Source organism: Stegostoma tigrinum, chromosome 6 (genome assembly GCF_030684315.1).
Source record: "Stegostoma tigrinum isolate sSteTig4 chromosome 6, sSteTig4.hap1, whole genome shotgun sequence".
Classification (NCBI taxonomy): domain Eukaryota; kingdom Metazoa; phylum Chordata; class Chondrichthyes; order Orectolobiformes; family Stegostomatidae; genus Stegostoma; species Stegostoma tigrinum.
In genome coordinates, this window is record NC_081359.1 from 111567754 (window position 1) to 111593821 (window position 26068).

Here is a 26068-nt window from a genome sequence, read left to right on the forward strand (position 1 = left end):
ATTTTGAAACTGGTGAAGTCCACATTGATACCATTGGGCTGCAGGGTTCCCAAGCGGAATATGAGTTGCTGTTCCTGCAACCTTCGGGTGGCATCGTTGTGGCACTGCAGGAGGCCCATGATGGGCGTCAGCCTTTGTGCTCCTGAGATGCTGCTTGGCCTGCTGTGTTCATCCAGCCTCACATTTTATTATCTTGGAATTCTCCAGCATCTGCAGTTCCCATTATCTCTGTGAGGAAGGAGGTAGGAACTACAACTCCCAGGGGGCGCCGCGGCCCCGCGCATGCTCTGTCCACTGAGGTGAGCCGGAGCGACGGTAAAGGTGGAGCTGGAGGTAAAACTGAAACAAATCCAACATCAGGCGGACCGAGGCCGGAATCGGGCTTCGGGAAACACCGCGCCGCTTCGTCTGGCAGAGCGGGCTGTGGGGCCGCGGGCGAACAAGGGGCCCAGCAGCGTTGCGATAGCGCCTCCTTCATTCTCGTGAATTCACACCACGGATAGGAAACGCAGCAAGATCCCACCGACAGCAATAATGACAATGACCTGAATAATCCGACAAAACATCAGTATTAACAACTCCTCCGACAGTGCGGAGCCCCCTCAGCACTGACCCTCCGACAGTGCGGCGCCCCCTCAGCACTGACCCTCCGACAGTGCCCGCCCCCTCAGCACTGACCCTCCGACAGTGCCCGCTCCCTCAGCACTGCCCCTCCGACAGTGCGGCGCCCCCTCAGCACTGACCCTCCGACAGTGCCCGCCCCCTCAGCACTGACCCTCCGACAGTGCCCGCCCCCTCAGCACTGACCCTCCGACAGTGCCCACTCCCTCAGCACTGACCCTCCGACAGTGCGGCGCCCCCTCAGCACTGACCCTCCGACAGTGCCCGCCCCCTCAGCACTGACCCTCCGACAGTGCGGCGCCCCCTCAGCACTGCCCCTCCGACAGTGCGGCGCCCCCTCAGCACTGCCCCTCCGACAGTGCGGCGCCCCCTCAGCACTGACCCTCCGACAGTGCCCGCCCCCTCAGCACTGACCCTCCGACAGTGCCCGCCCCCTCAGCACTGACCCTCCGACAGTGCCCTCTCCCTCAGCACTGACCCTCCGACAGTGCCCGCCCCCTCAGCACTGACCCTCCGACAGTGCCCGCCCCCTCAGCACTGACCCTCCGACAGTGCCCGCTCCCTCAGCACTGACCCTCCGACAGTGACCGCTCCCTCAGCACTGACCCTCCGACAGTGCCCGCTCCCTCGGCGCCGACCCTCCGACAGTGCCCACTCCCTCGGCGCCGACCCTCTGACAGTGCCCACTCCCTCAGCACTGACCCTCCGACAGTGCCCGCTCCCTCAGCACTGACCCTCCGACAGTGCCCGCTCCCTCAGCACTGACCCTCCGACAGTGCCCACTCCCTCGGCGCCGACCCTCCGACAGTGCCCACTCCCTCGGCGCCGACCCTCCGACAGTGCCCGCTCCCTCAGCACTGACCCTCCGACAGTGCCCACTCCCTCGGCTCCGACCCTCCGACAGTGCCCACTCCCTCGGCGCCGACCCTCTGACAGTGCCCAGTCCCTCGGCGCCGACCCTCCAACGATACCCCCTCCCTCGGCACCGACCCTCTAACGGTGCAGCGCTCCCTCAGCGCCGACAATGCACAGCTCCCTTGGTGCTGAACCACCGACAGTGCGGCGCTCACCCTCCAACAATGCGGCACTCCCTTGGTGCTGACCCTCCGACAGCACAGCGCTGCTTCTCTGAAATTGATGCGGTCCCTCAGCGCCAACCTTCCGACAGCGAACCACTCCCTCGGCACCAACAACGCAGTGCTCCCTCAGTGTGGACCCTTTGACTGCGCAGCCTTCCCTCGGCGCCATCCCTATGTAGCACACTGCAACGTGAAGTTGTCTTTGTTGCTGTGATAAACTGGCTTGGGCGCAGGTAGCCCTGCACGTGCTGTGTGTTCCAGAAAGCTTTCCTGCTCATAACAGCAGTTGCAGTCAAAGAGCACAAGCTGATGATCTGTCTTCTAGTTAAGAATGGTTAAGCAGTATCCTGCAGCATTTTATTAGCTTAGTGACACATTCTGAAAATGCAAAAATAGATTCTTTCTCCACTTCTAATGCTGTAGGGGCAGTAATTATGCCAGCTGACCAACTTCCAAGCCGAATGATTTTGTTTGAGAAGGGGAAGAAGACTGTATACCGCATCCCCTCACTGCTCTACCTCAAGGAGCACAACATTTTTTTAGCCTTTGCAGAGAAACGAATGTCGTTCCAGGATGTGAATGCAAAGCTTCTGGTGATGAGAAAGGGCTCGTTTATCAGAGGATCAGTGAAGGTATGTATCATCCACAGTCGAGACAGTGTCTTGCACAGTTCAAAACGGTACAAGTATTTTTCAAAATGAAGTGAAAAAATGGACTTTAGAATATACCTTCTTGTCAGATACATTCGGGACATTTAAGCGAGTCTTGGATAGGCACATGGATGATACTGAAATGCAGGCTATGGAGGGTGGTTTGATCTTAGAATATGATAATAGGTCAGCACAACATTGTGGGCCAAAGACAATGTGCTGTGCTGAACTGTTCTACATTCAGTGTCCCAAAAACCACCATTACCATCCCTGAATATTTCCTGTCCCACAGGTGGGACAGACCCAGCAGAGCTGGTGGTACAGTGGTATACAGTTGGAGAACGAGCCGCCGAGGAAGTCCTCAGAGTTGTGAGAGCATGGAATGCGTTGCCAGCAGCAGTTGTGGAAGCAAGGTCATTGGGGTCATTTAAGAGACTGCTGGACATGCATATGGTCACAGAAATTTGAGGGTGCATCCCTGAGGATCAATGGTCGGCACAACATTGTGGGCTGAAGGGCCTGTTCTGTGCTGTACTGTTCTATGTTCTATGTTCTATGTTCTATGTTCATCATTGACCCCATGAAGTTTCCTGGAATCCAGTCAAACATTTCTTATTGGTTGATTCAGCCTGGGTGCACATCCCACTGTGCACAGTTTGAGAATTGAATTCTATTTTCCTTGCCTGGGCCAATGTGTGTATCTAACGTTTTGAGTGGTTCGGAAGTGGCCTTGCAGGACACTCTATCACCTCACCATAAGCTTTTCAAGGCTGATTCGAGACTAGCAGAAAATGCTTACCATATCAACTGATTCTACATCCTTTAAAATTTCCAGCATGTACCTTGAAATTTCTTAGCTCAGTAAAATGTCCAAAAATGCAGTAATAATACTCTGACTGACTACTGGAGTAATTAGCAAATCCATTTTTAGGAATCTAAATCTCTGGGCAAGCACAACAGAAAAAAAATGCCTGGTCTTTGTCATAAAAAATAACATCAACCTGGCTCAGTTCATAGCCCACAGCTTAGGCAGGTTCCTGCCCCTTACCCTATCTGGCCTTCTCTGACTCAAGTTTAACACCATGAAGTGACACAGTGTGTGTGACTCTTGTCCTTCTTGAACTAGTCTTAGCAAAGCTGTTCAGTTCTTCTGCAGTTCATGTAAATGGAGGCTCACCACCACCTTTTCAGGATAACTGAGAATGATAAATGCCAATCTTCTTAGAATAGCGTTTCAGGCTAGTGCTCCTTGGATTAAACCTGAGCAATGACCTCACATTAAAAATCCCAGTTGTGGTTCCAGATTGCAGACTGTCCTGGGGCAATAGCATGGCAAGTCAGTTGATACATAATAATACTAATTTAACAACTTGTCTGTGACACAATTGTGTTTCAATCTCTGTTTACCCCATAGACAGCACCCCCTACACAATCCCCACATCACCCCACATAAATACCTTCCCTGCCCCACCCCACCAATAACAAGATTAAATAATGCCAGGAGGATGAGAGGGCTGGGAATTAGGAGCACTGATTACTGGAAGGGAGAAGAGCGATCAGAGAGAGGGAGAGAGACCAGAGAGGAGACAGAGATCAGTGAGGAAAGAGAGATGAGAGAGGTGAGGAGCGGAGAGAGATTGCATGGAGAAGGATATTGGAGAGGGGAGAAAGAGAGATTGCAGAGAGGGGGGAGATTGAAGAGAGATCAGAAAGGAGAGATTGGAGTGAGGAGAGACAGAGATTGGAGAAAAGAGAAATTTGGAGATGGAATTTGTGAGATACGGAATTGAAGCTGAGATTGATTGGCCTGGGAAAAGAAAGCTTTGAGGCTGGAGGTTAAGAATGAGCAGGCAAGACCTCTGGAAGCATTGGGGTTGGGGATATTCAGGGAATTGTGAATTTGACAGAAATGTGGGTGAGTGGCAGATGCTGGAAGAGTTTATTATGGAATGGTTGCTTTATACAAGTGACACTGATTGGAATATTGCAGCAGAGTCCATGATGACAGTGTAGGCTGTTACAGATTAACTGACTGTATCCACCATACTCCTTTGAGATCATTCCTGACTGCTTTGGCCCACTTTCTGTGGAGGGAGCTGTGTCTGATCTTCTTTTGTTTCTGGTTCCCAGTGGGAGGACATGACACCGCTGAAGACGGCTGTGCTGCCTGGGTATCGGACAATGAACCCATGCCCGGTGTATGAGCGGAAACGTGGTGTGATTTACTTGTTCTTCACCTGTGTCAAAGATGGTGTCACGGAGGGGCAGCAGATCTGGTGGGGCAAAAACTTGGCCAGGCTGTGCTACGTGCTGAGCCACGATGCTGGACATAGTTGGACGGAGCTGACGGACCTGACCGACGAGGTCCTCGGCAGCCAGCTCTGCAAATGGGCCACCTTCGCGGTGGGACCTGGTCACGGTTTGCAAACACAGCAAGGGAGGCTCATAGTCCCTGCCTACGCCTATATCATCTGCCGGAGGTGCTGCCTGATCCCGCCTAAGTACTTCACACACCCCCACTCTTTCTATATCTTCAGTGACGACAGTGGAGATAACTGGAAGCTAGCAGAACCAATAACTGAATACCAGGCACTGGAGTGTGAGCTGGCAGAGATCACCATCACTGACAGCTACCATATGCTGTACTGCAATGCTCGAACGCGCAGGCATCACAGAATGGAAGCAGTGAGCCTCGACCCCAGCCACTTTGAAATTGTCCGCTTGGCCAAGGGACTGCCAGAATCGAAGGCTGGTTGTCAGGGGAGTGTGGTGAGTTTCCATCTCCCAAACCAAGTCACTGTTCCATTCAGGTCAACAATTAGACAGACTGACACAGAGGCCAAGATGTCCTGGCTCCTATATACACACCCAGCAGGGAAATCCTGCTGTTTCTTTCACAAGCACAATCGGACTAACCTAGGTGTTTACATCAATCTGATGCCCCTGAAACCTAAAAGTTGGTATGGACCCTGGATCATCCAGGCTGGGCCCAGTGGTTACTCTGACCTTGTGTACCTTGATGGGATGGGAACCTTTGCTTGTCTGTATGAGTGTGGTATCTCAAACTTCTGGGAACAAATTGCTTTCTGTCTTTTCACCATCAATGACGTATTGGAAAATATCTTTTAGTCACATCTCCATAATAAGATTGACAGAAGAGCAATTCTTCCACTGCATTCTAGAAGTGACCTCCATTTAGAAATAGCCCTCCAAGTTTCAGTGCATGAAGGAGAATGTTGGGCCACATGAGAGTGTGTGTCTGTGTTAATATTGGGAGCTGTGTGTTTGTATGTTGTGTTCAAATTGGGGGAATGTGTGCGCACAAGAGTTGGGGGGTGTGAGAGTGTTTTGGGTGCGTGTTAGGATTGAGGGTGAGAGTTTTGGGTTTTGTGAGTGAGTATTTTGGACAAGTATGTGAGAGTTGTGGGGTTGAGAGAGAGATTTGGGAGAGTGAATGAGTGAGCATTGATGGACAGTATATGTGCACATGCACATGCGAGCGTTGGAGGGGAGTGCATGCACGTGCAAGCTTTGGGGGTGTGTATACATGTATGTGTGTCTTTGTGTGGGGTTGTGATACACAGAGATATTTGAGTGTGAATATTAGCTCAGAGCTGGTCAGCCAAACATTCCAACTCCCGAATATGTTAGAGATTCGGGAATATGTTGAACACTTGCTAGATCTTGGCAGCCGCCTTGCTCCAAAGGCCACCATTGACAAGGAAACCCAACACTGGGTTAGGTGCACCATCTCAGCATTCAACAAACTACAGCAGTGAGTGTTTTGAAGAGGTCTTTGCTGTTATTCAACAGAAGCCCTAGTCTACAGAGCACAGCCCTGTGCTGCTGAGAGACCTGGACAGTGCGTCCATAACACAGGGAAATTCCATCAGCAAAGCTTTCACTGCAGTTTCTGGATTCAGTGGGAAAACCATTGAATTAATGCTAAGGTCCTTCCTGAAACCTGGTCCACAAATATTTCAGTCAAAACTTCTGTAGATCAATGATCATCAAGCTGACACAGCTCAAATGTTAGCCATCATTCCTGGCTGTTAAATGTCCATCTTCTAAGGACAGTGAAATCACCACAGTGACACCCCAAATCTCGTATTTGAAACGCAGCAGCATTGTCAGTATTGACTGGGAGGCAACAACTTGTCCATCCAGCTGCACCAGTCTCAATGTCTTACTGACGTAGAGCAGTGAAAGAGAAGGAAAGTAAATCCAGCTTTCAACTTCCTGGAACACCGTGCCTCATCTGTCCAAGAATATGTGGATCAAGAAATAACCTTCTCAGTCACTTAAAGATCGATGGCAGGAACTGATGACCCTAGTAAACGTCACCCTCAAATCAACGAGCACCCAATAACAATATCGTGTGAGAGTGTAGTCTGCATGTGAAAATATTAATGTATGTAAGTGCATTGTATGATTGTGTTGGAGGGTGTGTGAGTAAATGTGTGTACATGAATGTGTATTTGAAGTTTGTTAATATTTGAACATGAGTGCATGGAAGGGTGTGTGAGATAACTTACATGTATGCAGAAATTCCTGTGTGTACTTGAGTGTGTTCACGATTCTGCAGGTGTAAATGTGAGAAAGTTAGTACATGTCTGTAAGTTGCATGAGATTACATGTAAGTTTGAGCATGACTGCCCATGTACTTGTAAGTTTGACTGTGTATGATTGTGTGTGAGTCTGTATCTATGTAAGATTAAGTACGTGAGAGACAGAGTGAGAGTATGTGAGTACTGTGCACATGTAAGAAAAAGACCATGAGGCTAGGAACATCATGTCTGTATGGGGTCGTGCGTGCATGTGTGTGTGTGCGTTGTGTGTGTGCGCATGAGTTGGTGAGAAAATGGTTGGATATGCATCCCTCTGTCCAAGAGAAAAACGTCTGTGGGTATATAAATCTAGAATCGAAAGCTAGACTCTGAGATGGTGACCACAAAATTATGATCGATTATTATAAAAATCCATCTAGTTCACTAATGGTCTTTCGAGAAGAAAACCTACTATCTTTACGTGGTCTGGCCTCTATACTGGCAATGTGGCTGACTCTTAACTACCCTCAGGGTAATTTGAGATGTGCAACAAATGCTGGCCCAGTTGGCAATGCCTACATCAAAGAACAAAGAAACCTACAGCACAGGAACAGGCCCTTTGGCCCTCCAAGCCTGCGCCGATCAAGATCCTCTGTCTAACCTGTCATCTATTTTCTAAGGGTCTGTGTCCATTTGCTCCCTGCCCATCCATGTACCTGTCCAAATATATCTTAAAAGACGCTAACATGTCTGCGACTACCAGCTCCGCTGGCAACGCGTTCCAGGCACCCACTACCCTCTGTGTAAAGAACTTTCCTCCTCACTTTGAACTCATGACCCCTAGTAATTGAGTTCCCCCACTCTGGGAAAAAGCTTTTTTGCTATCCACCTTGTCTATACGCCCCCATGAACAAATAAATGAAAAAAGACCCACAGCAAGCCACTCAATTTTAAAAGTATGCTAATATCTTGTTTTATAATATTAATCCCACTTTTGAACACTGACTGTCTTCCTGTATGCTGCATAGCAAATATATAAACTTAGTTTTGGGCATAAACCTAGATTGTTGACAGAGAAGGGAGCTATTTTAATTTGTTCATGGGATGTAGGTGTCACTGTCATTTATTGTCCCAGATTGACGTGAGAAGATGGTGAGCTGTCTTCTTAGAACTGCAGTCCCTTTGTTCTGCGTAGACCTGTAGTGCTGTTAGAAAATAATCGTTGTCAACAAGTATTGTTGCTGGAAGGAAGCAGCTGATGATGGTTGACCGTAGGACACTACCCTGAGGAACTGCAGAGATGTCTTGGAGCTGAGATGACTGATCTGCAACAACCATTACCACCTTCCTATGTGCCCAGTATAGCTCCAGCCAGCCAGAACAAAGTTTACCCTGATTCCCATGCCAAATGGATCTTTCACTCAGCACTTCTGGCTGAAGATTGTTGCAACTGCTTCAGCCTTTGCTTTTCCATGGATGTGCTGGGCTCCCCCATCATTGAGGATGGGGATATTGGTGGACCCTCCGCCTCCACTGAGTTGTTTAATTGTCCACCACTATTCACAGTTGAATTGTTTAGCTCTGTCACTCGCTGCTTGTGCTGTTGGAGGTATGCCTGATGCTGCTCCTGGCTTGACAATAATGGTTGAGCAGGTGATATGTTGGCCTATGAGGTTACAGATTGTGCTGGGGTACGATTCTACTAGTGCAGCCGATGGCCCTCCATACCTAATGGATGCCAGTTTTGAGTTGCTAGATTTGAATTAATCTGACCCATTAGCACCACACCACAAGATGGAAGGTATCCATGACCAATGAATGTGTGGTAGTCCCTCCTACCTATACTGTCATGGACAGATATATCTGTGAGGAGATTGGTGAGGATGAGATCAGGTATGTTTTTCCCTCTTGTTGGTTTCCTCAGCACCTGACATAGACCCAGTCTAGCAGCTATGTCCCTTACGACCCAACCAGCTCGATCTGTCGTACTGCTGCCGAGCCATTCTTGGTGATGCGCATTGAAATTCCCAACCCCTTCTGTGCCCTTGCCATTCTCAGTGCCTCCTCCAAGCGGTGTTCAACATGGAGGAGTACCAATTCATCAGCTGAGGGAGGACGGTACATGGTAATCAGCAGGACATTTCCTTGCTCATCTTTAACCTGAAGCCATGAGACTTCATGGAGTCCAGCATCAATTTTGAGTGTTACCCAGGGCAACTCTTCCCGACTGTACACCACTGTGCTGCCACCTCTGTTCAATCTGTCCTGCCAATGCGACAGGACATATCTTGAGATGGTGATGGTGGTGTCTGGGACATTGTGTGTAAGGTATGAAGTCATGAGTATGACTATGTCATGCCTGTACTGAACTGACTGCAACGGTGGGAGAGGCAGAAAACCTCAGAATATTTAAGTTTTTTTTAATTCATTCACAGGATAAGGGCATTGCTGGCTGGGCAATTAAGAGTTGACTGCATTGCTGTGGGTCTGGAGTCACATGTAGGCCAAACCAAGTAATGATAGCTATTTCCTTCCCTAAAGGACATTAGTGAACCTGATTGGCTTTCTAACACTTAAAAATATATTCACAGTCATCATTAGATTCTTAATTCCAGATACTAATTGAATTCAAATTCCACCATCTTCTGTCGTGGAATTTGAACCCAGGTCCCCAGAACGTTAGATAATAAAATGTGAGGCTGGATGAACACAGCAGGCCAAGCAGCATCTCAGGAGCGCAAAAGCTGATGTTTCGGGCCTAGACCCTTCATCAGAGAGGGGGGGATGGGGTGAGGGTTCTGGAATAAATAGGGAGAGAGGGGGAGGCGGACCGAAGATGGAGAGAAAAGAAGATAGATGGAGAGAGTATAGGTGGGGAGGTAGGGAGGGGATAGGTCAGTCCAGGGAAGACGGACAGGTCAAGGAGGTGGGATGAGGTTAGTAGGTAGATGGGGGTGCGGCTTGGGGTGGGAGGAAGGGATGCGTGAGAGGAAGAACAGGTTAGGGAGGCAGAGACAGGTTGGACTGGTTTTGGGATGCAGTGGGTGGAGGGGAAGAGTTGGGCTGGTTGTGGGGTACAGTGGGGGGAGGGGATGAACTGGGCTGGTTTAGGGAACCAGCCCAGTTCGTCCCCTCCCCCCACTGCACCACACAACCAGCCCAGCTCTTCCCCCCCCCACCCACTGCATCCCAAAACCAGTCCAACCTGTCTCTGCCTCCCTAACCTGTTCTTCCTCTCACGCATCCCTTCCTCCCACCCCAAGCCGCACCCCCATCTACCTACTAACCTCATCCCACCTCCTTGACCTGTCCGTCTTCCCTGGACTGACCTATCCCCTCCCTACCTCCCCACCTATACTCTCTCCATCTATCTTCTTTTCTCTCCATCTTCGGTCCGCCTCCCCCTCTCTCTCTATTTATTCCAGTTCCCTCCCCCCATCCCCCTCTCTGATGAAGGGTCTAGGCCCGAAACATCAGCTTTTGTGCTCCTGAGATGCTGCTTGGCCTGCTGTGTTCATCCAGCCTCACATTTTATTATCTTGGAATTCTCCAGCATCTGCAGTTCCCATTATCTGTCTCCCCAGAACGTTATCTGGGTCTCTGGATTAACAGTCCAGCAATAATGCCACTAGGCCATTGCCTCCCCTGAAGTGCTGTGCACTTGCGATGTCAAGGCATACAAGGCTATGAGTCAAGTGCTGGAAAATGAGATTAGAATAGTTAGGTGTCTAGGCCCGAAACGTCAGCTTTTGTGCTCCTGAGATGCTGCTTGGCCTATTGTGTTCATCCAGCTCCACACTTTATTATCTTGGAATAGTTAGGTGGTTGTTTTTGACCAGCACAGACTGAATGGGCCAAAGGACCTTTTACGGTGCTGTAGATTTCTATGACACAAGAAGCCTAGGTAATTATGGTGAGTCAATGTCAGGGAAATGTAGTTCAGAACAGCATCTGAGATGCAAGGAGCCTACTTTTCCATCACAGACCTCCCTATGGAAGCAAAATTTCCAATGGAAATGCCCAATGTGGCAGTGTGGTGTTTTCAGAGAGGGTGTCCTCATTTCCCAGAGTGGTAGGAGGTAAAGAACATGAGCAACAATTCCAGTAAGTGCTCAAAACTGGAGATAATTCACAGCAGCCCAAATACAAAGTACAGGAGAAACTTCACTGGAGGCATGATGGAGAAACGGAGTTAAAATTTTGACTATAACTTTTCACTATAGCTCAAAGACTCAATTTGACATTCCAAAAACAAAACAACGCAATAAGGTTCCTGCTCTAAACATCACTGACAAATAGGTGGCAAATCTCCCCCTGATTAAATGAAGTTTACGTTTCAATTCAGGTTCATTCTCAATGACAAATGTAAAACCTTCTATGTACATGCACAATGGAGTGGTGTGTTAGAACACCATCTGCTTTATATAAGGCTGGAAACCTGATACAAAATTAACAGCCGAAAATCGAAAAATTACAAAAGTAAATATTTATAATTTGTGCCAAGTTACCAACAATGGATAGCCGGTTTTAAAAAGCATTAATAAACAAAGAATAAAGAGAACAATTTTCACTTGCAATGGTGTACACCAATTTTAGTTGTTAAAACATTAAAAACTTTTATGAAGATGCTTGCTAGTATCTTCGCACCTAATCCTTGATATCTCCTCTATGTAATTATTCTTAAAGCCTCAATTTAGTGACAGCAGCTTTCCGATTATAAGTAACTTACAAGACTGCCAACATCCGCAAAGAATCCTTTAACAGGGAGATCTACAGTCTCACAAAACACTGCTATTCAGACCAACAGGAGTCCCTCCACCTTCAACAAAGGATCAGTCAGTCACACAGTGACAGGGCCAAACTATCAGGGGGGTCAGTCGGTTACACGGTGACAGTCTTATTTATATTGGGTTGTGATGCATTGCAAGGGGACTGGGCTGTTATATGTGACCGATTACTATGTTAGTACTCGCAGGTCACATGTAAATATCACCCCTGGTTGAACTTGCGCTAGCATCAGAGTCACCAGTGAGTGAGACACAGTGAGTTTGCTGGAGGAGACATGCAGTGGTGTGGGGTTTCTATTGGGAAGGAGAGACTGATGAGACGAAACTCAATCCAGCAGCATAATTATCAAAGGATCTCTGATCAGTCCAATCCCAGACATGGAAGGAACCGTTGTCTGCAGCTGAGAGCAGGACCCGTTGTCTCCAGGGGTGCCAAGCATGTCTGGTGACCACCGGCTTCTTTTGATCAAACTCCAGGGTGACACTGTGACCTCGGTGGATGAAGGTTGGCTCCACTCCAATGGATTTTGCCAACCACAAGCTGGTGTCATATATGTGAACAGTCCCATTAAAACCTTTAGAAAGGAAAATAATCTCAGTAGCTGCACAGAAACATCAAATACCCATGTCAATGGGTATCTCCCTCAGTGCTCCTGCCCCCTCTCCAGCATTATGTCTACATCCTGCCTTCACTGCATCAAGTGGCTAATGCCTGACATAGGACAGGTAAAGTCAACAAACCGCTCTTATTTTCAATTCCCTCATCTTTTGGAATTTCCTCTAGCCGAATAGCCCTTTGAGATCTTTGAATTCTGCCAGTTCTGGCCACTTGGGCACTCCCAGTTTTAATCATTCCATTATTGGCAGCTCTCCCCTCAGCTGCCTGGACCCTAAGCTGTGGAATTTTCTCTGCTGACCTTCTGTCCCCCTCAACATGTGCCTCAATCTAGTGTTTAGTCATCTGCCGGAAGATCTCTCTTGGAGGTGTTCAGAGATCTTGGAGGGCTGTAGGAGACTGCAGAGATAGGGAGGGACAAGGACAAGGAGGGACCTGAAAACAAGTGAACATTTATTAAAGCAAAGTGTTACTAGAGCCAAGGTGGCTAATGGGTGAAGGGGATTTGAGCATGGAGCAGTTGGATATAGCAAAAGCAAGAAATGTCCCCATTCCAACTACCCTCTAAAATGGCATTTTCAATTCGTCACAGTGAGCCTTTCTCCTCAGCGTCAGAGCACAAGTGATGCCCCATCTGGCACCCAGCTTTCTGTGCTGAGGCATACTGGGTTTATTTAAATCACCTCAGATTTATACCCACACCAAGGAAAGGATTTAAATACAGAGATACTATTTCCTCTGGTCCACTGGAATGCTGAACAAGGGGACAGAACCTTAATGTTCAAGCCAGGATTGGCACCAGAAAAGGCTTCCTCCCTACAGGGAACGGGTGAATTTGAATGACTCCCCCCTGAAAGGCCCAAGCCTGGAACTTAATTTGAAAATCTAATAGCTTTGATCAGTTATTTGCATTAAACCAGCACATTGAGTGTTACCAAACCAAGCTAAATAAAACGGAGTTAAGATCAGCCATAAGTAATGGGACATGCTGGAGTGAAGGTTTCCATGGGTCCTATAAGACAGGTAAGCCTCTCTCCCTCCCACTACCCTCACCCCCACTCCTAACCCCAGCCACACACAGTTCTTTCCCCCACCCGCAGTCAAACACTAACATACCAGATACTGCAAGATGGTCCTGCAGACAGGGTGCCCATGTCAAGCTCAGATAGTCACTGTTTGGGATAGTGGTGGGTATTGCCAGTTTGGTCAGGCTCAGGGCCCTGCTCAAGTCACGATAGTCAGTCAGCACCACTCGACCATCCCAGCACAGCCTGGCCACCTTTGAATGCCCAGGCGCCCATCCCATTGTCCAATGGTAGCCGTCCTCGTTGCTCATAGGCACATCCGAGTGTCCAATCAGGCTGGAACGCTGACGGCTATCAGCCAACCACAAGCGGCCATTCAGGGAGCAGAAAGAAAAGGTGGAATGATCATGAAACTCTAGCTCACTGATTGGCTGACAGTCAGCTAGCCCTGAGGAGAGAATCAACACATGCTCCTGTTATTTAGGATCTAGCTTGAAGTGTTCAACCATAACCAATCTGACCCACAGCCATCATGTCACTCCTCATCAATTCCCTCACTCCTACTCTATTCATTACCAATGGACCCAAACCCCTTACCATTCACTCTCACTCTACACATCGCCAATGGATTCAATCTACATCCATTTCATTCCCAAATCCCAGAACCCAAACCCCTTTCCATTCACCCCACTGTCACATTCCTGACATATTCAGCTACTAGCATAAATAAATAATCCTCTGAAACTAAGAGCATTGTGTCCCATTATATCTCCCATTTCTCTACCTCAGAATCTTGTTCCCAGTGCAAGGAACACCTCCAATTTTTTTGTGCTACAAAGTCTGACTGCAGGAGCTGGTGGAAGAGACCTTCCCTGGTCTTATTCCAAACCTTCCACCATGCTAACCAGGATCACCATAACAATCCTTCCAATTCCTCCGGCATTTGCTCCCATTTGATTCTGCATTCAGGTCGAGTTGGGCTTCAGCAGATTTTCCCTGGGATATGGTGGCCTTAGGTCAGGAAATCCTGCTCATCTCCACCCTTGCCCAAGGAGTTATGCTCCGGAAGTAATCATCACACAGATGCTATTTGGAGGCTATTTGGTGCCAGAGAAAAATAATTTTTGAGAGAGAGAAACAGGTAGACCGACCTGGTTTAAAAAGCACTTTGTGTGATGCAATTTCCTGGATTGCAAGGTCGCTAACCTTTGAACCATGGAGGACCTGAGGGGTCGGAGAGCAGACAGCAGAGATTTTTGACCACTGGCTGCCTGGAGACTGGTGCTGGATAGAGTCCACCAAGGTGATGGTATCTGTCACAGGGAGGACAACAGACAGTTATTGAAATAGAAGGACATTATCACCACTGGTGAGACTGCACCTGGAACATCAACACCTCAGTAAGGTTTTCTATCCAAATATTTATCTCATTCCCTTTTGAAATGGAGATCCTGCTTCCGGATCTCAGGAAACGCAGTCCAGATCATAACTTCATGCGTTAAAAGTAAAATTTTACTCCTCTACCTTCCAGTTTTCATGTTAATCTTCTTTAATCTGTCCCACCCCACCTCCGAAATTTCCAATCCTTCTGCCACTGGAAAAAGTTCTCCAGATTTATTCTCTCAAAAATCCTCATGATTGAGCACCTTGATTAAATCATCCTTTATTTAATCATCTCTGCTCCAAATTGAACAATCACAGATTGTCCAGCCTCTTACATTAACTGAAATATCTCATCCTGCAATCACTAATAAACTCCTCTGCAGAACTGGACACAATATTCCAGGCAATTGCATAGAGTAAACCTGGGGTGAAACGCAATCAAACCAATTTACTTTTAGGTCAAGTAGACAATGGGGGTAAATTCAGATCCAAACCAGTTAGAAAGATGAAGCACAAACTCATTCATTCTGAATTGGATAGTGACAACAGCCACTGTAAACAAATGGGTGCAATTTTTGAAGGACCACACAGCACCGGGGAGTACACAGTCACATTCTTGAAACTGTTCGGACAAGTCAAGCAGGCTGTTAAAATAATGATACAGGTCCTTGGTTTTTTAAGTGGACAAAGTCAGGAGTCACATGACACCAGGTATAGTTCAACAGGTTTACTTGAAAATTTTTTGAAATCACAAACTTTCGGAGAGCTTCTCCTTTGTCAGGAGAACATAGAACAGTACAGCACAAAACAGGCCCTTCAGCCCACGATGTTGTGCCGACCATTGATCCTCATGTATGCGCCCTCAAATTTCTGTGACCATATGCATGTCCAGTAGTCTCTTAAATGACCCCAATGACCTTGCTTCCACAACTGCTGCTGGCAACGCATTCCATGCTCTCACAACTCTGTGTAAAGAACCCGCCTCTGACATCCCCTCTATACTTTCCTCCAACCAGCTTAAAACTGTGACCCCTTGTGTTAGCCTTTTCTGCCCTAGGAAATAGTCTCTGGCTATCAACTCTATCTATGCCTCTCATTATCCTGTATACCTCAATTAGGTCCCCTCTCCTCCTCCTTTTCTCCAATGAAAAAAGTCCGATCTCAGTCAACCTTTCTTCATAAGATAAGCCCTCCAGTCCAGGCAGCATCCTGGTAAACCTCCTCTGAACCCTCTCCAAAGCATCCACATCTGTCCTATAATAGGGCGACCAGAACTGGATGCAATATTCCAAGTGCGGTCTAACCAAAGTTTTATAGAGCTGCAACAAGATCTCACCACTCTTAAACTCAATCCCCCTGTTAATGAAAGCCAAAACACCATATGCTTTCTTAACAAACCTGTCCACTTGGGTGGCCATTTTAAGGGATCTATGTATCTGCACACCAAGATCCCTCTGTTCCACCACACTGCCAAGAATCCTATCCTTAATCCTGTACTCAGCTTTCAAATTCGACCTTCCAAAATGCATCACCTCGCATTTATCCAGGTTGAACTCCATCTGCCACCTCTCAGCCCATCTCTGCATCCTGTCAATGTCCCGCTGCAGCCTACAACAGCTCTCTATACTGTCAACGACACCTCCAACCTTTGTGTCGTCTGCAAACATGCTGACCCATCCTTCAATCCCCTCATCCAAATCATTAATAAAAATTACAAACAGTAGAGGCCCAAGGACAGAGCCCTGTGGAACACCACTCACCACTGACTTCCAGGCAGAATATTTTCCTTCTACTACCACTCGCTGTCTTCTGTTGGCCAGCCAATTCTGTATCCAAGCAGCTAAGTTCCCCTGTATCCCATTCCTCCTGACCTTCTGAATGAGCCTACCATGGGGAACCTTATCAAATGCCTTACTGAAGTCCATATACACCACATCCACAGCTCGACCCTCATCAACTTTACTAGTCACATCCTCAAAGAACTCGATAAGGTTTGTGAGACATGACCTGCCCCTCACAAAGCCGTGTTGATTGCATTTAATCAAGCCATGCTCTTCCAGATGGTCATAAATCCTATCCCTCAGAATCCTTTCTAACACCTTGCAGACGACAGACGTGAGATTTACTGGTCTGTAATTGCCAGGGATTTCCCTATTTCCTTTCTTGAAGAGAGGAATTACATTTGCCTCTCTCCAGTCCTCAGGTACGACTCCAGTGGAGAGCGAGGATGCCAAGATCCTCGCAAGTGGCGAAGCAATTGCATTTGTCGCTTCCCAAAGCAGCCGAGGACAAATCTGGTCCGGGCCTGGCGACTTGTCAATCTTAATGTTTGACAAAATTTTCAGCACATCAGCTTCCTCTATCTCTATCCATTCCAGCATGCACACCTGCTCTTCAAAGGTTTCATTCACTACAAAGTTCATTTCTTTCGTAAAGACAGAAGCAAAAAACTCATTTAGGGCTTCCCCTACCTCCTCAGACTCCACACACAAGTTCCCTATGCTATCCCTGATCGGCCCTACTCTTTCTTTGACCATTCTCTTATTCCTCACATAAGTGTAAAATGCCTTTGTGTTTTCCCTAATTCGTTCTGCCAAGCCTTTCTCGTGCCCCCTCCTGCCTCTCCTCAGACCATTTTTGAGCTCCTTCCTTGCCTGCGTGTAATCCTCTCGAGCTGAGCTTGACCCTAGCTTCCTCCACCTTATGTAAGCTACCTTCATCTTTTTCACGAGAAGCTCCACCGCTCTCGTCATCCAAGGTTCCTTTATCTTACCCCTTCTTGCCTGTCTCAGAGAGACATATTTACTCATCACTCGCAACAACTGTTCCTTAAACAGTCTCCACATGTCTATAGTGCCCTTACCATGGAACAATTGCTCCCAGTCCACGCTTCCTAACTCATGTCTAATGGAGAAGTTGCACTATAACCTGGTGTCATGTGACTTCTAACTTTGCCCACCTCAGTCCAACGCCTACACCTCCACGTCATTTATCAATGAAGGCAGAGATTATGAAAGCCAAGACCTTGTCCTTAATCTTTATAAAACAGCAGCTGACCTCTGCAAGAGGATTGTGCCCATCTCTAGGCACCACACTTTAGAAAGGATGTTAAGGCCTTGAGAAGGGTGCAGTGGAAATTTATGAGATATGAAACATTTCTGTTAACATGAACCATCTGGAGAAACTGGAATTGCTCTCTGATGGGGACAATGTCAATGGAGCTTTACTTTCACTTTACTTATAGTTTAAATGAATAAAGCAGAGAAGACTACGATGAAGATGTACTGAAGTATTCAGAGTTAATAAAATGTTTATTGGTGTAAAATGTGGAGGAACTGGTTTCAGTTATCAGAGGACAGGTATATGATGTGTTTGCTAAAAATTCTCATCTCTCTGACTCAGTGAGTTATGGAATTAATTAGCTGAAAGGGCAATGGGAACTTTCAAAAGGAAAGTGGAGGAATAGTGGAGATAGAGAAAACAACAAGGCAATGGGGAAAGTGCAAGTGGAATGAGATTAATTAGATAGGTCTTTGTAAGAGCCAGGCCTGGCTTCATGGAGAAATTGGCCACCTGTGTCCTAAGGTTCTGTTCTCAGAAACGTCACTGGCAAGAGATAATCAGACCACAGAGGCCGAATGGTGGTGACTGAATTAACAGCAAGTGATTTCTAGGAAAATCAGATAGGCAGACTCTCCGGTATTCTCTTCAGCACAACAAGCTGGACATGGGATTACATGCCAACACAAGGAACAAGTGCGGGAGAAGGTCATTCAGCCCCTCAAGCCTGCTCCACCATTCAATAAGATCACAGCTGGTCTGATTGTTTCGAATCCCATACTGCCATTTACCTTCAATAATCCTCAATTCCCTGCCAGACAAGAATCTATCCATCTCCATGTAAAACCATTCAAAGACTCCACCGCCTTCTGTGTCAAAGGAACACAATCTTTAGAGGAAAAGTTTCTCTTGATCTCTGGCCTAAACGGTTGCCCCCTAATTTTAAAACCGTGCCCCCAGGTGGACCCTGTTCACATCCACCTTGTCAAGATCATTCGAGATCTGAATACGCTTCTATCAAATCACACCTCACTCTCTCACCTCCAGAGGAAACAAGCCCAGTCTGTCCAACCTTTCCTCATCAACCAACCCACTCACTCACTCCAGGCAGCAATCGAGTAAACCTCCTCCAAAATATTTACATTCTTCCTTAAATACGGAGGCCAAAAAATTGTGCACAGTATCTGAAATGTGGTCTCGACAGTACCTGGGAAAGGACGCATGGCTAAAGGAATGGAGTTAACCGGACAGCTCTTTCAAAGACCTAGCAAAGATACAATGGACAGAATGGTCTCCTGACCCATGCACAGTCAAGAAGGGCTTAACATTGAACTAAATTCCTCAGATGCCGAACCACTGACTCTGATTATCTCAACAGCATTCATCAACAGCATCTCCAAAATCGACGACCACCTCCACGTAGAAGGACAAGGGCAGCAGATATATGGAAACACCACACCCTGCAAGTTCGCCTCCGAGCCACACACCATTCTAACTTGGAAATATATCACTGTTTCTTCAGTGTCAATGGGTCAAAAGCCTGAAATTCCCTCCCTAAGGGTATCGTGGGCACATAGAGTCATAGAGATGTACGTGGCAGAAACATACTCTTTGGTCCAACTTGTCTATTCTGACCAGACATCCTAATCTGACCCAGTCCTATTTGGCCCATATCCCTCTAAACCTTTCCTATTCAAGTACCCATCCAGATGCTTTTCGAATGTTGTACCAGCCTCCACCACTTCCACTAGCAGTTCATTCCATGCACTCGCCACCCTCTGCATGGAAAAAGTTGCCCCTTTTAAATCTTTCACCTCTCACCTTGAACCTAGTTTTGGACTCCCCTATTCTGCAGAAAAGACCTTGACTATTCATCCTATCCATGCCCCTTATGGTTTTGTAAACATCTATATTGTCACCCGTCAGCCTCTAATACCCCAGGGAAAAGAGCCCCAACTTATTCAGCCTCTCCCTGTAGCTCAAACCATCCAAACCATGGCAACATCCTGGTAAATCCTTTCAAAATTTAACAACATCTTTCTTACGGCAGGTTGGACTGCAGCTTTTCAAGAAGGCAATTAAACAGCACCTTCTCAAAGGCAAGTGACGTAATAAAATGCTGGCTTAGATGGATAGGCTTTTGTTGGGCAGGAATATCAGCATGTGGAATTAATGCGGGTAAACAGCGTTAAGACACTTATCAAAATTACTACCCCGAAGGGACAGCACATTTTCTGGAGGTGTCAGTCAAGGAGGCAGCTGGCCCCAGAATTTAGTGCTCTGTCAGCTCTTCACTGGCATGGAGAGAGCAAAGAGTATGGGAGAGGCTCAGAGAGATGTACTCAGACCCTCACTGTAAACCCCTGCATGACAGGATTAGAAGCATGATGTGATGATTCACTAACCGCTTTCATCTGTTGCCAAGCGCCAAACCTGTAGCAAGGCATCAGGAGGTCCACTGCTCACCAACAGGCTGTAGGGAAAGAATGAAGCTCCTAAGCACAACATTTACAACACAGATAAAGATGAATTTGGCAAAACCAGCATTTATGGTCAATACAAGCTTCCTCCAAACCCCTCTTCATCTTACCGTGTTCTTCTATTCCCTTCTGCCCTATGAGTTTATTCAGCTTCCCCTGAATCACATTTATATTGAGGATAATAATGGAGCTAAACACTGAGCTGGCTGTATAGAGCTGGCATTGTAAAATAACAGAATTAATTAATGGTCTCATAGTGAAGGTACCTCTTGGTATCAGTGATCATAATATTATTGAATTTTGATTTCCAGTTCAAAGGTGAAAAGAATATATTTTTAAAACTGAATTTTCTTTTTATTCATTTAGAGGATGAGGACATCGCTGTCCAAGCCAGCATTTATTGCCCACCCCTAACTGCCCAGACAGCAGGTGAGATTCAACTCTGTTGCTCTGGGTCTGGAGTCACACGTAGACCAGACCAGGTAAGAATGGCAGTTTCCCTCCCTAAAGGACATGCGTGAACCAGATGGGTTTTTCCAACAATGGATTCATGGTCATTGCCCCTGTCTGCACTAATGGAGCTGACACTGAGATGGTCAAGAGTGTCAAGTTCCTGGGAGTGACCATCGCCAGCAATCTGTCCTGGTCCACCCACATTGGCACAACAGTCAAGAAAGCACAACAACGACTGTACTTCATGAGGGTCAGGAAATTCAGCATGTCTGCGAAGACACTTACCAATTTGCACAGAGTACCACAGAAACCATCCTGTCTGGATGCATCACAGCTTGGTATGGCAACTGCAGTTCCCAAGACCGCAAGAAATTACAGAGTCATGAACACAGCCCAGTCCATCACGCAAAACAGCCTTCCATCCCATTCATTCCATCTATACTTCCCAATGCCTCGAGAAATCATCCAACATAATCAAAGAGCCCTCCCACCCCGGTTATGAGCTGTTCCAGCCTCTTCTGTCGGTAGTAGATATAAAAGTTTGGATACATGCATGAACAGATTCAACAACAGCTTCTTCCCTGCTGTTATCAGACTTCTGATAGCGCCTGTCAAATGTTAATTCTGATCTCTTTCTCTGCAGCTGTAACTCTGTATTCTGCCACCCTGACGTACTTTGTATGGTACGATCTGTCCGTGCAGCACACAAAATAACACTTTTCACTGTGTCTCAGTACACATGACTCTTAATTCCAGATTTTTATAGTCGTTTTCTGTGTAAACATTAATTTGTAAAGCACAAACAGAAAAGGGAACATATAGAAACAATTACTAAACCAATAGTCCATGTGAGATTGGACCCTAAACTTGTAAAAAGGGTCTTGAACATTGCATTCCCCACCAGCCTCCACAGACAGTATTCCTGTCACTCAGACTCAGGACCTACCTGGTTCCAACAACGTGCTTCAATTGGTAAATGGGCCTCTGTGAGAAGCAGCCATGTTTCACCGTGAAGTCTCTTTCTGGGCAAAGTCCCTGCAGGTGAAAAGACAGAGTAAAACTCAGAGGGAAACCCCTTTTCCTGATTCTCCCCCCACCCTCCCTCTCCGAGGGAATCCCAACAGTGAGGAAACAGTAGTAGCAACAGAGATGAAGGTGTCAGATATTGCTGGATAAGATGAACAAGGATCGGCTGTCAGACCTTGACCCTCCTGGGTGGGTGGGTCTCACATGGTGCATTTATGACCGTTGCTGACCCCACGAACAGATATTAAGGGTTGAATCAATTACTCACATGGGGCAGAAATGAAATGTGGGACCATCCATAAGAATGAGAAGGTGTAGACCATTCAGCCCCTCAAGCCTATACCGTCATTTAATATGGTATATGAAATGATATTAATCATGGTTGATAATAAAGTGTGGAGCTGGATGAACACAGCAGGCCAAGCAGCATCTCAGGAGCACAAAAGCTGACGTTTCGGGCCTAGACCCTAGCTCTCTGAAGAAGGGTCTAGGCCCAAAACGTCAGCTTTTGTGCTCCTGAGATGCTGCTTGGCCTGCTTGTGTTCATCCAGCTTCACACTTTATTATCTCGGATTCTCCAGCATCTGCAGTTCCCATTATCTCTTAATCATGGTTGATCTCATCTCGGCCTCAACTCCTCTTTCTTCCCAGCTCTTCATAACCTGTCAATCCATTGGTAATTAAAAACCTCCTCCTCAAATTTATTCACTCTTCAACTACACAATCACCTGGTTTCCTTTAGCGCAGAGTTTCTCAGGGAGGGAAAGCTCCAAGATTTCATTTTTCTTCCCCACATTGTATCCGGCGATGCAGATACCTACCAAACAGGGAAGGACGAGAATCAAAAGTACCAAACAACTCTAGTATTACACCAGACAATGCATACTGCCACAGTAACACTAACACCTCAATACCTTTCATTAATTAAAAAGGACTAAAAAATGTGGACACCAAACCAAGCAGCAGATAAAATCACAGACAAGTACAGCATGGAAACAGACCCTTCAGTTCAACTCATCCATGCCAACCAGAAATCCTAAATTAATGCAGTCCCATTTGCGAGCATTTGGCCCATATCCTGCTAAACCCTTCCTTTCATAAACCCACGCAGATGCCTTTTAAATGTTGTTATTGTATCAGACACACACACACACACACACCACCCTCTGCATGAAAAAATTGCCCCTTAGTTCCCTTTTAAATCTTAACTCTCTCACCTTAAATCTCTAGTTTTGGACTCCCCTACCCTAGGGGAAAAGGCCTTGGCTGTTCACGCTATCCATGCCCCTCATGCTTTTATAAACCTCTAAATGGTCAGCCCCCAACGCTCCAGGGAAAATAGCTCCAGTCTAATCAGCCTCTCCCTATAGCTCAAACCCTCCAAACCTGACAACATCCTTGTAAGTCTTTTCTGAACCCTTTTAAGTTTCACAATATCTCTTGACGAGAATTGAACACAGTATTCTAAAAAAGTGGCCTCACCAATGTCCTATAAAGCCACAACATGGCCTCCCAACTCCGATACTCAATGCACTGACCAATAAAGGCAAACATACCAAACACCTTCTTCACTATCCTGTCTACCTGCAACTCCACTTTCAAGGAACTATGAACCTACACTCCAAGGTCTCTGATTGGCAACACGCCCCAGGACCCTACCATTAAGTGTACAAGTTCTGCCTTGATTTGCCTTCCCAAAATGCAGCACCTCAAATGTATCGAAATTAAACTCCATCTGTCATTCCTCAGCCCATGTGGTCAAAATCCCCTGGTACTCTGTGGTAGCCTTCCTCACTGTGCACTATGCCAGTTTTGGTGTTAACTGCAAACTTACTAACCATACCTCCTACATTCATATCCAAATCATTTACATAAATGCTGAGAAGCAGTTGACCCAGCACCAATCCTTGCTGCACAAAGCTAGTCACAGATCTCCAGTGTGAAAAGCAACCCTCCAGCATCACCCTCTGTCTCCTACCTTCAAGCTAGTTATGTATCCACGTGGCTAGTTCTCCCTATATTCCATGTGATCCGGAACACAGGACCAAAAGTAGGTCATTCAGCCCCTTTAGCCTGTTCCACCATTCGTTAAGACAATGGCTGATCTGCAGTCTACCTCCACATACCTGCCTTTGTCTGATATCCCTGAATACATTACTTAATCAAAATGGTATCTACCTCAGATTTAAAATTAACAATGATCTTGCAGCAGCTCCATTTGTTAAAGGGTTCCAACCTCTACCACCCTTCATGTGGAAGCTCTTGTTAACATCTCTCCTGAACAGTCTGGCCCTAGTTCTAGAATCCCCAATCAGGGGAAATAGTTTCTCTTTATCTACCCCGTTTTTTCCCTGTTGATATCAGGAGGTACAACCAAACACTTGGATCATAATACTCAGGAACAAGATGTCACTCAGGTCCTTGTTATGATCCCAGTTGTTTTTATTACTGGAAAAGTCTGCTCCCAGGCAAAGCTGCATTGATTGATGATAATTTGCTTCTGGTAGATTTTTTTTTATTTTGAACATGATGTTCTCTCTGTGAAGCATAAGCAAATAACGCTTATGTGGTTCTGTGGTTCCACACAATGCTGTAGGTTTGCGTGGAACCACAGAAGTTTACACTGGCCGCTAAAACAGTTCTTTTCCTGTTTCCTACCACAATCAGAAGTAAAAAAATCTCCACATACTGCGAATGCGTGAGACCTGAAATTAAAACAGACTGTGCTGGAGAAACTCAGGTAGTCTGGTAGCATCTGCAGAAAGTGAAATAGAGTTAACATTTTGAGTTAACACTAATTCTTCTTTTAAAAATTCTAATATTTCTTTAGTCTGGACTCTCACCAACGAAAATAAATTTTGCTACATCAAATTTATCAAATCCTTAAGTCACCTTAAACACTTTGATTAATCATCAGTCATCTTCTAAATCAGAGGAATACAAACCTAGTTCCTCTATTCAATTTCTGTAATTTAACTCTTTCAAACCTCAGTGAAGATCAAATGTTTTTGAAAATGGACTGTTATATAAACACACCCAGACAGAGAAAGACACAATCCAACATACTTCTATCCTGAATCCATTCTATAACTCGTGTTGGTTCCTGAAGCTCAAACACATGAAGGTCATTGTACCTAATAGAAACAGACAGAGTATCGTAATGTAATACACTTCAAATAATCACTTCAATCGCAACTTATATTTAATATATAAAACAAACCGCTCCAGAAGAGTAAATAACAGATAAAATGTGACACTGAAATACATATGGAAAAGTGATCAAAATGATCAGTCTAAGACAGAATAAGCATCTAAAACCATCATTTCCTTTCACAACATCATCCCACGATCCTGGTTTAACTCGAGGCAATGCCACTATATAATCTGCTATCTCGACACCACAGAGCGACTTGTGAACATCAGCGGGAGACGGAGGCAGATGACTTGAGGTGCTCCCTCATGCCAGGGACCAGACAGACAGCACAAGACCTTTCAGAACACCCCTATTTCCCTGATACTGTCCATCCCAGTGACCCATTAATCGCACCAACTCAAACATCATTGCAATCACGAAGAAGTTCGAGGGAGGGCCTGGCAGCTCGATGGTATAAAATCTTTCGGCGAGAAGGGAGCAGACGGCGTTGTAAAACTGACCCAGGAATCAGTTACTGCAGTGAGGGAGGATGGGTGGAACCTAAAGACAGAAACTTTAACGTTTCAGGGGGTGTCCTACAGAATCCCAAACGGTCAGGGAGACAAAGCGATCGGTCCAAGAGCAGGTGCCAACCGCCTGGTCCCGGGCACCATCGCACTCACAGTCTCAGAGATTCCAACATCCAAACATCCCACTCGCTCTCCTCCTCCGCCGCCATCTTGGCGTCTCCAAGGCAACTGTCACTTCCGGCGTTGGAATCCCCGCCCACGGCGTTTGCGTCAGTTCCACATCGATTCCCGCCTTCTTCCATGAAGAAAATTCCCATCTAATTATTTTTCGCACGAGAAGGAGCGGAACCTTCTTCAAATTGAAGCCCTCGGCAAAAGAAATGAAACCCATTCGACTTTCGACTGTTTCTGGGACAGCTCGGGAGGGGATATGACATCACAGCAATTCCGAAGCGCCAGTGAACGCTTTATTTATTTATATATTTGTTTAAGGAAAATAACCTTCTCCCGTCAGCCTCCAATGTCTAAAATGATAATTAGATTTTAAATAAACTGTTCAGGCAGGGAAATAACTCGGCGGTTGAGGTGGAAGTTTACACCTTTTGGTTACATCACTTCCTGGTTTGATTTTTTACCAAATTACTTTTATTTATTCCGATACTGGGACTATTCTCACAT

General features: G+C 46.4%; 2 protein-coding genes across 4 annotated transcripts; one reads left to right on the plus strand and one right to left on the minus strand.

Annotated features, from left to right (window-relative positions):
• The first annotated feature begins 209 nt into the window (after positions 1–209).
• Positions 210–21431, plus strand: LOC125453418 (sialidase-3-like). 2 transcript variants are annotated; one of them, XM_059646879.1, is made up of 4 exons: positions 210–333; positions 2124–2332; positions 4481–5119; positions 20615–21431. In XM_059646879.1, the coding sequence occupies exons 2-4, from the start codon at positions 2135–2137 to the stop codon at positions 20660–20662; spliced, it is 885 nt and encodes a 294-aa protein (XP_059502862.1). In that variant the 5' UTR covers positions 210–333; positions 2124–2134; the 3' UTR covers positions 20663–21431. The 2 variants fall into 2 exon arrangements, with proteins under 2 accessions (XP_059502862.1, XP_059502861.1); XM_059646878.1 differs by lacking the exon at positions 20615–21431 and having other exon boundaries at positions 4481–9598.
• On the minus strand, positions 11369–25802 carry wdr73 (WD repeat domain 73). 2 transcript variants are annotated; one of them, XM_048532974.2, is made up of 8 exons: positions 25544–25801; positions 24794–24861; positions 22456–22544; positions 21648–21736; positions 20174–20241; positions 14477–14638; positions 13417–13773; positions 11369–12259 (listed from the first exon to the last, which is right to left on the minus strand). In XM_048532974.2, the coding sequence occupies exons 1-8, from the start codon at positions 25705–25707 to the stop codon at positions 11979–11981; spliced, it is 1278 nt and encodes a 425-aa protein (XP_048388931.1). In that variant the 5' UTR covers positions 25708–25801; the 3' UTR covers positions 11369–11978. The 2 variants fall into 2 exon arrangements, with proteins under 2 accessions (XP_048388931.1, XP_048388932.1); XM_048532975.2 differs by lacking the exon at positions 14477–14638 and having other exon boundaries at positions 25544–25802.
• Between the last annotated feature and the right edge of the window lie 266 nt (positions 25803–26068).

Excerpts from the sequence above, each read along its gene's own strand:
- LOC125453418 (XM_059646878.1), top strand. The coding sequence starts at position 2,135 with ATGCCAGCTGACCAACTTCCAAGCCGAATGATTTTGTTTGAGAAGGGG. Across the intron at positions 2,333-4,480 it reads TTATCAGAGGATCAGTGAAG|TGGGAGGACATGACACCGCT; the intron begins GTATGTATCATC and ends TCTGGTTCCCAG.
- wdr73 (XM_048532974.2), bottom strand. The coding sequence starts at position 25,707 with ATGGGAATTTTCTTCATGGAAGAAGGCGGGAATCGATGTGGAACTGAC. Across the intron at positions 22,545-24,793 it reads AGAATGGATTCAGGATAGAA|GTATCTGCATCGCCGGATAC; the intron begins GTATGTTGGATT and ends CCTGTTTGGTAG. Across the intron at positions 21,737-22,455 it reads TCTGCGCTAAAGGAAACCAG|GGACTTTGCCCAGAAAGAGA; the intron begins GTGATTGTGTAG and ends TTTCACCTGCAG.